Below are 11,085 nucleotides of genomic sequence, written 5' to 3'. Positions count from 1 at the left end.
GGGTGTTTTGAGCTGAAACTTAGGACACATACTGGAGACACACAAGACTTATCTTAAAATAAGTCTGAAAAAGGGGTAAAATAGGTGCCCTTTTAATGGCAAAGAGTGAATTCCAGAGCTTTATTATGGAAGATTGAATGTGCATCACTGTTTATTCTATATTCTAAAGTTTGGAATCGCTTGTTTTATTGCTTAATTTTTCAAATCTATCATTAAAAATATATATATATATATTTTTAAAATAGTAAATATAATAAAAACCTTCATTAAAAATAAAAAATGAGCCCAGTGAACTTTATGAACCATATGGTTATTCGTTTATTAGAAAGAAAAAAAAAAAAACTTGTCTTTTCATAATGGCTATGTGGAATGGCAAAACAGGATGTATATAATAAATGCTTTTTTCTTCTTTATAAACTCACATGCTATAAATCCACAAATCTGTCACTAAGGTTTTTCTTTATATCAAACTAAAGCATGTAATCAAGAAAGCATAGATGGATTATAAGAAACACAAAGGATAGAACAAATAATCTTTGAAAACTTGAGATTAAAAAAAGCTGCTTGGTCCAAACACAGAAACAACAGTTAGAAAACGCATGTAAAAGCTATAATAATGAGTATATAATGTTTGAAAAGAGTTACGAAAAGCACTTTTCTCTTTTTGTTTTGAGAAATGAAAGCGTGCTAAAAAAGTCCAATTTAAGAATCTCTTCAAAGTACATACAAAAGACATACAAAGCCAAATCTCAACCATCTCCAGTGTTCAACAACATGTAAACCATGTTGCAAGAAGCCAGACAGACATGTTAAAAGGTCCAGATTATAAAAGTTGTAAAGTTTAAAAAGCATTCTAGAGCTACGATTATTACAGAATATTTACATCGAGCAGAAATCAGTCAAGTCTGTTTGCGGTGAACTGCAGGATGGGCTCTTTAATGCCCTGGACACTTAATGCTTAGTGACATGAAACAATTCTTCAAAAGACATGAACAACTCACAACTAGCATAGACGGTGTGAGGAGCAACTCTCCACAAACACTCCTGAAGACAAAAAGTGGAAACACACTAAATAAGTCACCTAATCGCCAGTGCTTTAAACTCTGTGCTGTTTGGGATCCAGTGGTTCTGATGCGAGGTAGAAATGTGATCACGTGACCCTTCTGCTATTGAAGAGTTCGAAAGTTAACCGGCGCTAAGTGAAGGAGTCTGTGCTTCTCCAGATTCTTGCGGATCCTGAAACCCTTGGAGCAGAGGTTGCAAATGTAGGGCTTTTCACCGGTGTGGAAGCGCAGATGAGCCTTCAGATTGTTCTTGAGGCGGAAAGCTTTCCTGCAGTGGGGGCAAGTGTGGGGCCTTTCTCCCGTGTGGAAACGTTCGTGCCTTCGTAGACTCTTCCGCAGGGCAAACGTCTTTTTACACCTCCTGCACGAATACGGCTTTTCTCCTGTGTGGAACCGCTCGTGCCGCTTGAGCATCTTTTTGCGTTTGAACTTCTTGCCGCAGATCTTGCAGGCGTGAGGATGCCCGTGAGCGAGGACGCCCTGCAGGCGCCAAATGCCATTTCCGCACTCTTTAAAGCAGCATAGTCTGCGTCCCGTATGGACCCGCTGATGCGTACGTAGATCTTTGGGTGCGGAGAAGCATTTTTTGCTGGAACCGTTTGCCTTGTGCGCGCTGGACACCATCAGAAGGTTCACAAGCTGCACAGAACAGGGCCTTAAAAGTTTGCAGTCGAAAGGTGTTTGGGTGAGCTGGAAACGCACCTTCTTTCCACTCGCGGCACTGCTGGCCGAGGCCTGGCTGAGCTCAGTGTCCTCCAATGACATTTCGCTGGTATGAGGAGCTTCAGGTTTTTCAAGTGAGGGCAAAGGATTGACATCCACAAGGCTAAGGTCCCATTGGCTCAAAGTGTCAGTGGAAAGGTCAGCAATGGGAATGCTGTCTAAAACAGAGCTGAACAGATGAGAGTCTGGATCCACTATAGAGTGTGCAGACGGTTCCTCAAGAGAAAGTCCTCGAAGACCTGAAAGAGCACAGAAGACACTTAAAGCTTTCAGATATTTCAGCATGATACACTCATTTTTTTAGAGCATCAACAACTGGATAGTCTGAGAAAAACAACTATGGTTTATGTAGGAGAGCAAAAATTCACATCACAATATTTCTTATTGTTCAGATGATATCTGTATTAGATTGCTTTACACCTCCCAAAAGTTTAGCAAACCTTATTTAAAATTAAGACACATTGTTTAACGTCATACCACTGTAAGCAGATTACTGGACTGTTGTTTCCTCAAACAGAGGTTAGAGCAGGGTAAGTTATGGCTGCTATTTGACTGCGTAATCAAAAACGGAGTTTACACTGTCAGGTCTTGATGCCTAATTCTGATTTGTTGCCTATATCTGATTTTTTGGCCTGTCCGTTTACACGTTCTTTTAATTGTGACCCATATCTGATTTGTGTGTTTAAACTTGACAAACAATTCATGACATTGCACAAGCGTAAAAGCGTGATCTAGCATCTGCACCACACTGGTCACGATGGAAGAAATTGTCTCGGTTTTAGCTCTGTGTAATAAGCGAAGTTTGCCCAACTTTAAAACCATTGAGGCGGAGGAGGAAGGAAAGGGCCGTCATCGCTGCATGCGCCTATGGTCTATATGTGGTGTCCTCCACCATTCGGAGGAATTCGTGGGTATGAGAGAGATCTCAGGTCTGGTGGGAGCATATTGTGGCAGGGTTTAATAAGGAGCAGTGGGTCTGAAATTTTAGGATGAGCACACACGCTCTTCCTTCTACATCATTAAACCGCAGAGAAGTACCACATTGTCGCAAGTTTAATGACGTACATAATGAAATGCCTCAATAAATCCGATCTGCCTGTGTACATGATAGTCGCATCGTCACATATTGGATTTACATCGGATTTATTTCCACGTATGACGGAGGTCTGAAACCAATCTCTGAATATGTGAATGCATGCGTTTTTTCGTGTTTACATGGTCATAGAACACAGCCGATCCGTCACATGAGCAAACAAAATTGAAATTGGAACACATTTAACTGGCAGAGTAAACGGGCCTTGGTCGGCCATATTTCAAGAATGCATCAACTGCGTTATGTTTACTTTTGCTGAGAGACAGTGCAAAATATATATGTCAATATCTGCTGAATATTTGTTTACACTTGACAAGATCACAGTTTCTACCCAAAATAAACTTGAAAAAAGAACAAAAAAAAAAAAACACCAAGCAAGGTTATTTAGACAAACTGATAACAGCTTCAGCCTGATGGACAGGTGCATCCAATGGAAGGTAATCCAGCTGCATCAGTGATTAAACTGACAATTATTATATTCTTCCAACACATTTTTTCACTGTAAAATGTTATTGCATATTGTTCAATTATTGCGAAGAATAACATTTTGTTATGTTATACTTACCTTTTTCATTTTGTATATATATATTTTATTCATTAAAAAAAAAAATGGCCCGAACTTCGAAGTGATTTTTTTTGTTATTTTCATCACAAAGATTAAGTGAATTCATAAAAAATGAAAAATTTGAATTTACAAAGAATAACCATATCCATGATATAGCAAAATATACACCATAATACTGGTAGTCATGTTCATACCCCTATAGCTCCTACCCTTAATTTCATGGCCATTATTAAAAGAAAATAGTCACACAATACCATAAGACGCTGTTTCCACCTGGTTTTGTAGAGCGATGTGCATTTTCATTACAATATACAATTTTGATTGTACTCTGGTTGTTTTATATGAAAAGTATATACTTGTTATGGTGCAATGTCTTAAAACATATCCTATTACGCTCTACTGTGGCTGATCACATAAGCATTTAAGGTATTAAAAACTCCTGTGTTCCTGACTACCTCTGGAAAGAGTTGAAAAGTGGACAAGAGCAAAACATTTCATTTCACCTGTATTAAGTGTCATGTACCTATGACCAGAAGTTACATTTCATCATGTCATGCAGGAATAATGAACAGAATAGTGGTGATATTATAAACTAAAGAAGGAACACAAAAATAAAAATGCATTAAATATGAATGTTTTCAGAACAGAAATAGGAAAGAAAAGTTTGAGTGGCATGCGCTAGAAACAACATTCATTATAAATGTCAGGCTTAAACAAATTATTTAAGGTAAATTGAATCAGCGTGTGTGAAATTTGCTATACAAATACTCACCCGTCCAAGTTGTGTGTGTGTGCATGTTTTGTTTGCTTGCCTCTACTAACATTATATACAGGGTTCTTACACTTTTTCAAAAATTCAAATTAAAGCACTTTCAAGCTGTATTTTCAAACTTTTACAGCACAAGTGAGGCAAATTACATATTTACATTCACACACACACACACACACACACACACACACACACACACACACACACACACCCACACACACACACACACACACACACACACACACACACACACACACAAAATCAGATAGTATTTGTTAAAATACTACACTGTACAGGAAGTGTTTGATGGCATGTTTGCATTTACCCCATCAATGAATAACTCATTTAATCTCTGAACTGTAGTTTCATCAGCTTTATATGTCTTAAATTTATGTTTATTTTAATTTCATGCACTGTTCACTCATGAGGCAGGAATCACCATGCATTTGACCTCTGCCACAGTTTAAGCAAAAAACAATAAGGGGACAGGAAGCACATACTACCAGTCACATGCTCAGACTTCATTTCATTTATGCAAAAGCAAACCCATTTTTTTTTATTTAAAATGAATTACTATTGCCTATTTAGTGCCAAATTATGAAAGCAGCTGATACATTTTAAGCAGTTTCAACAATTTAAAATACAAGCATTTTTAGAGAATTTACAGCACCAGTATGAATCTTAATACAAGTAACAGCACACAGAAATATAGGCTACTTAAGTTCAGAAAACATAGTGTTGATTTCATGCATTATAATACTGTTGGGAATGTTTGAACAGTTTAATCTAAAAGATTATAAAGAAGGCTGGTGTGTGATTTTCATACCATTTTCCTGAATGGTCTCTGTTTTCTTTAGATCATCTGTCCACGGTGCGTCAGGAATTAGGTTTCCTCTCCCTACACCAATCCCCTGCAACACAAAAAGCACACATGACTTAGTAAGATTAAAGTAGTAGACATTAAAAAATTTGTATTCAATTTTAGTTTAAAGCTTTATTAATCCCATTGGGGCTAGGGTTGCACGGTTTAACAGTATTATGGTAGTATCGTGATACTATGGCTCCAAAATACTGAAGCTGCCACTGTAGTTTGTAAATGGCAGTGTCGTCATTAATGGTCTGTTTACAATACATAATGTTGCATGTGAAAAATTCAATAAAATGCTCACACATTTGTGCAGCAATGACCCATTTTATTTGAATAGTCTATGGGGCCTTTTAAGGTTGCAAAACAGTAGAATTCGTAGCTTTTATGGTAGCCTATTGAATATTTTCTGATGCTTCAGTTTGAATCTGAATTTGTTTATTTCTGCTCCTGTCAATAGCCGCGTTTCCACTATCGCGCCTAAAGCGAGCGAGCCAGGGCGAGCCAAGGCCAGTGGCGTTTCCACTGTCACTTCCGGGGCCTAATCGGGCCAAAGCGGGGCTTTCTCGGGGCCAACGGCCAGCCTTTTTCGGCCCGCCGAATACCTTGGGCCAAGGAGGGCCAGCCGGAGCTTCGGGGCGGAGTGAAAGTTTCTCTTTTAAATGTAAGGCTGTTGCATAAAATGATCTTTCTTTGCTGCATCTTTGATGTTTCAATAACGCATAATAATCTTTACACCATATTAAAGACACAGCAGACAGTAAAGGTTTTCAAGAGGTTTTGTCAAGTTTAATACTGTAAGTGTGTTTTTGCACGTTTAGATGCCCGTGTATGTGTGTGAGACCGAAAAAAAGAGCGCTCCATTCATAGCTCTGTTGATGCCGCGAGCGGCTTTTTTCTTTTATTTTTATTGTTTTAATTTATTTTGGAGATGATACACTATATGAATACAACAGTAGGACATTAAACTTTACAAATTTCATGTCCACTTTTGTAGGCTCAAAACAATAGTGTCATATCTAGATAAAATAGCCCTATATTGAAATAAATTAAAGAATAACAAATATTAGATAGGCCTATAATAAAACCACATTAAATAAATAAACCAATATAAAACTAACAAAAGCTATAGCTATAACAATTAGGTACTATATCAAACTGTTTCAAATTTATATTAAACTTTCATTTTTCAAAAGCCTCTTTGAAAAAAAGATTTTAGATATTTTCTAAAAAAATAAAAATAAATAAACACCGGAAAATGTTTTAAATATTATTTATAAAGTATTTGGATACGATTAAATTAATCAAATCATGCAAACAGAGTATTTTCGGGGTGAGTGAAAGCAGAAACTAGGCGACCTTTTTTTCTGTCTTCAGCTGCGCAGCACTTTTTTGACGGGGAAAACTGCAAGTTCAAAATGTGTTCTGTGTCCTCAAACAAGTGTGTATGTTTTTATATGACGTGGTAAAATTAAAAAAGGAAATTTTTAATACATAAAGAGCTTTATTAGTGCATAGCTGCTGAGCGCAACGAAATATAGGCTATATTTTATTACGTGCTGCTCTTACTGTGCTGAAACACTGAACACTTTCCTTTACTTAAGATATAATAAGCAACATCTTTAAATAAAGGGAATCACCTATTAACTGTCATAAAGCCTATAGGGGGGAAAAAATAATGTTTCAGTTCTCTCCGGAGCATTTGGGATGAATGTTGGACAGATTCTGTCTAGAGGATGTTTTAAAAAACATTTTATATCGAGTTATTAACGGAGAATTTATATATATGGTGTTATATTATGGATGTGTGCGCTCCCTGCGCTCCGGGTCCCTCCGTTGGTGGCAAGACCACTGGATTTCGATGCCAGTCGGTCGGCGAGTAAATGAATATGATGAATGAAAACACACAGGCATGTGCGTATAGACATGCGTTGCACTGCTGTACAGTAACGTGTCATTTGTTTGTTTTGGTTGTCCTTATTTTAATAGTTTCGTGATGATGTGATGGTGTGCTTTATCTGCCTGATTCCCGCTGAAGTGGGCGGTTTGAGTGACGTTCGATTCAGGGGATGTTCTGAGGGCGGGGTTTGCGTGACGCGCTGCGAGCTACTAGCCCCACAGTGGAAACGCGACATGATTTTGGCCTCACTGCTCAACCTCCCGGGCGATTGGCCCGGCCTGGCCCGATATAAGCCCTGGCTCGCACTGGCCTGATAGTGGAAATGCGGCTACTCTCTTAAAAAGAACAACTCGCAAAGGGAAATTTTGAATTACTTTGGATTCTTACCTGATAAGACAAAAAAAAAAAGAGACGTAAAGCCTAAAATAGCAACAGGAAACATTGAAACAATTTTGACCACTTCATACAGCCTAAGTTTGTTGGAAAAACGCTCTTTTTGTAACAAATTTCGTTTGGTATCATTTGTAATTTTAATTTCATGTATTGTTTTGTTGGTACAAATACATTTTAGGTGAAGAGACGTGCAAATACTTTTTTTCAATGATAGGGGAATTATTAATTCAATTCAGGTAGGTCTATTATAACAAATAAAATATAGTATTTCTGACATTTTTCTTTATTTCATGTATTTGAGTTATGAACTACAGCAGTGTTGGGCAAGCTATTAGCTACTCAAAATGTAGCTTAACTACACTAAAAGCTACCCCCTGGGAAATGTAGAAGCTAAGCTAAAAGCTACTTAGCAAAAGTAGCTTAGCTACATCTAAGCTATTTTTCAATTTTTCATTTTTGAATCGAAGCAACTTCAATCCAAGTTAATCATATCTTGATCAATAAAACTGTCAATGAAACATAAGAGGCATACTTGTTCAGTTATTTACTGCAATAAATATGCTGCACTAAACAGAAACAAAATATATAACAGCAAAAACAAAAAAATCCAATACAACCAGGTGTTACACATTTAAAATACGATAGTAATTTATAGTAAAGCCAAATATTTAGGAATGAGCATTGCATTGTATATTTACATAAATTCATTAATAAATTACACTAAATAAATATAAGTAACCATCATGAACTTATAGTAATTACCATAGTATATTTCAGCCTTTACTACAGTAAACTATATATAACTCCTCTCTCTCCCTCAGTCACCTTTCCATCAAGCAAATTTGGTTGGCAACGTCACCAACCAGAGCGAGAGGTGGCGGTAATGCACCAAAAAGATTGTTGTCAACCACGGTAAAAAAAGAAGAGGAAATTGTTATTCTCAATATCATATGGATTTACTTTCATCTGCTAGACACCGGTCTCACAGCTCTGTGAATGTCTGTGCCATGGCTTATTGATCCGTAATTGGTAAATGAACACTACCGCACTACTTGATTAAAAAAATAATAATTGCTTTGCTACTAAAAAAGGCATTTGATTTAGAAAATAGTGATGCTACCGCTACGCTACTGAAAAATGTAGTAAAGCAACTGCCCAACACTGAAGTACAGTATCGCAACACTTTAGATGGAATAGTATCGTGATATTAATTAATGGTATCATTACAACCCTACTTGGGGCAATTCAAAGTGACATGGTGGTGCTTCACAAAAGAAGAATGACACACTTAACACAATAACCACCAACACTTAACACAAAAGAGCGATTTTCCACAGATGTATCATCTTCACTTTAAAAAGAAACTAAAAACATAATAAAAATCATTTAAAACTCCACAAGGTGACAAAACAGCAAACCGCAAGTCTGCCAGTAGCCTCAAGAGCAGCACCCGAAACTATTTTTATGTTGCGAACTTTCGCCTAAATAAATTTATTTTTTATTCATTTTCCCTTTATTCATCAGGGGTCGCCACAGCAGAATGAACAACCAACTTATCCAGCATTTTACAAAGCGAATGCCCTTCGAGCTGCAACCCAGTACTGGGAAACACCTATACACTCTCACATTCACACTTATACACTACAGCTAGTTTAGTTTATTCAATTCACCTATAGTGCATGTCTTTGGACTGTGGGGAAAACCTGCAAAATACACACAGTAATGCCAACTGGCCCAGCCAGGACTCAAACCAGTGACCTTGTTGCTGTGAGGCGACAGTGCTAACCACTGAGCCACCGTGTCACCCCTATATTTCTTTTTCTTCATTGAAATGTATAATTGTATCCATTTATTTCTACCTCCAATCAAAACAGTGCTCATCTTGTCCAAGAGTCCATTTAAGCTTATATGGTGCATTTTATCCATCAGAGAACTGGGATAAGTTATTTATACATGAACTCTTCATTTACTACCTAAAGTAAATATATTACATCTAAACATTTGACAGCAGTTTTTAAATTTAAGGCATAAAAATATATACAATAATCAAAGTGTAGAATGACCATCAAGGGTATCTTGTTGAGAATTTAGTTGACAAAACTCAAGAAAGCTACAGATGAGCGCCACCTACGGTTTCTTTGAGGATTGTGCATGGAAGGTCAACCATGCATTGTAAATCCACTGCTTCTGGAGGCTCCTTGCAGAGACTTTCAGATGGGGAAAGCCCCTCCTCTCTTTTGGATTCCTGCAGATTGCAGCTGATCCTCTCAGTGGACACACACTCATCTGAATGGAGTTTGGGGGTGGGACAGAAAACAATTACAATTTACATCACAATTACAAACATGAGAAACATGGCCTGTGTCAATTACTGACAAATTACTTTTCATATTTAGTTGTGAAAGGTGTGAGTTATAACTTTACAGTAAAAACAAACTTTTACGTACCAATATTTTGAATATAAAAACATGTCATTTCTCTGAATTAGTTATATCTTATTTTATGAGGTGTCACGTGTACGAACAACTGCAGTGTTTGCATGAAAACTAAACAAAGGTCTGTCAAATGCAAACTGCTGCACAGACGGACTTCAACCTTGAATCTAGTAAACATTGCAGCTCCACTTTGCTTTGAAATGATAATATCTTGTTGTTTTTATAAGGCACTTCAATATATAACATTATATATAGTAATATAATAAAATAATATAGTATAATATACAGTTACACAAGGAAAACTGCATAAAATAAACGTTTGGCTTCGATTATTAGCACTGTCTCCTCATTGTTTATCACTATTATAATTAACATATAACCATGCAGAAACTTTACTGAAAATAGCTCAGTAGGTACAGTCTTGGTTTAAAAAGGTGTAAATAATTAATTAAGAACCACTGATTTAATTTTCTAGCATGGTCAAATTTAGCTAACTTAGACGAAAAGTAGCCTGCTGCTAGGATACAACAAACAATTGCTAGAAAAGCAGACAGACACTAATTATAAAAACAAGCGTCTTTGTTATACAATAGTCAGTTTTAAATGACATTTATTTAGGACAACGGCTTGCCATCTACTCCATTTCCGGTTTACTCCTGTTGAATTCGACAAATGTGGAAGTAATGTGCAAGCTACATACATGCAGTGGATGTTGTCTACGCAAATACACGTACCCTGTGGACGGGTCAGCAGCGTTTCTCCTACTTGCACGCCGACGCTGCAAACCATCTTCTCCGAGAGGTTATTCAATGCACTTTTCATATGAGCCCTGATGTCAGGGACGCAATCCAGCTCCTCTTTTCCCCGAGCTCCTCCGTCGACCGTGCAGCCATGGGAATCCACAGAGCGTCCTTCGAAAACTTTCGTTATCTCCACCACGGCCACCTTCAGCAGCACCTCCAGAACGGCCGCCACCTCTGCCTGAAACCGGGACACGGACTCGGACATTTTGCTCGCGGTCTGAACATGCACAATATTGGTTAGACGGCATAAACAAACGGATCGGACGCGCAGTCGTTTGTGGTCATAGCCACATGGCTAAGATGGAAGTAATGGGCGTGTCTGCTGACATTCCACGATGACGTATGTGCGTATTAATCTAATAAAGGTGGCGCCAAAAGCCTAAAAATAAATACTTATTAATATTTTCCCATATAATGGAGTTGGTCGTTTGATTATTTATTCTTGAATATTCCTCGTTTAAATTTATTATCTTTA

At 37.4% G+C, this 11,085-nt stretch overlaps 2 protein-coding genes across 3 annotated transcripts in view; one reads left to right on the top strand and one right to left on the bottom strand.

Annotated features, from left to right (window-relative positions):
• mbl2 (mannose binding lectin 2) overlaps positions 1-11,085 on the top strand; it is a 199,369-nt gene that overhangs the window by 19,848 nt on the left and 168,436 nt on the right. The window lies entirely within an intron of this gene.
• si:rp71-1g18.1 lies at positions 283-10,959 on the bottom strand. Of its 2 annotated transcripts, XM_073918341.1 has the most exons (5): positions 10,542-10,883; positions 9,504-9,658; positions 5,041-5,125; positions 1,767-2,026; positions 292-1,703 (listed from the first exon to the last, which is right to left on the bottom strand). In XM_073918341.1, the coding sequence occupies exons 1-5, from the start codon at positions 10,813-10,815 to the stop codon at positions 1,167-1,169; spliced, it is 1,311 nt and encodes a 436-aa protein (XP_073774442.1). In that variant the 5' UTR covers positions 10,816-10,883; the 3' UTR covers positions 292-1,166. The 2 variants fall into 2 exon arrangements, with proteins under 2 accessions (NP_001104632.2, XP_073774442.1); NM_001111162.2 differs by having other exon boundaries at positions 283-2,026; positions 10,542-10,959.

Source organism: Danio rerio, chromosome 2 (genome assembly GCF_049306965.1).
Source record: "Danio rerio strain Tuebingen ecotype United States chromosome 2, GRCz12tu, whole genome shotgun sequence".
Lineage (NCBI taxonomy): Eukaryota > Metazoa > Chordata > Actinopteri > Cypriniformes > Danionidae > Danio > Danio rerio.
The sequence above is the reverse complement of the archived record's forward strand: the minus strand, read 5'-3'. Positions and strand labels throughout refer to the sequence as shown.

Coding starts and splice junctions, on each gene's coding strand:
- si:rp71-1g18.1 (NM_001111162.2), bottom strand. CDS start 10,815: ATGTCCGAGTCCGTGTCCCGGTTTCAGGCAGAGGTGGCGGCCGTTCTG. Junction 5,126..9,503: donor GCACAATCCTCAAAGAAACC/GTAGGTGGCGCT, acceptor TTTGTGTTGCAG/GGGATTGGTGTAGGGAGAGG. Junction 2,027..5,040: donor AGAGACCATTCAGGAAAATG/GTATGAAAATCA, acceptor GTGCTCTTTCAG/GTCTTCGAGGACTTTCTCTT.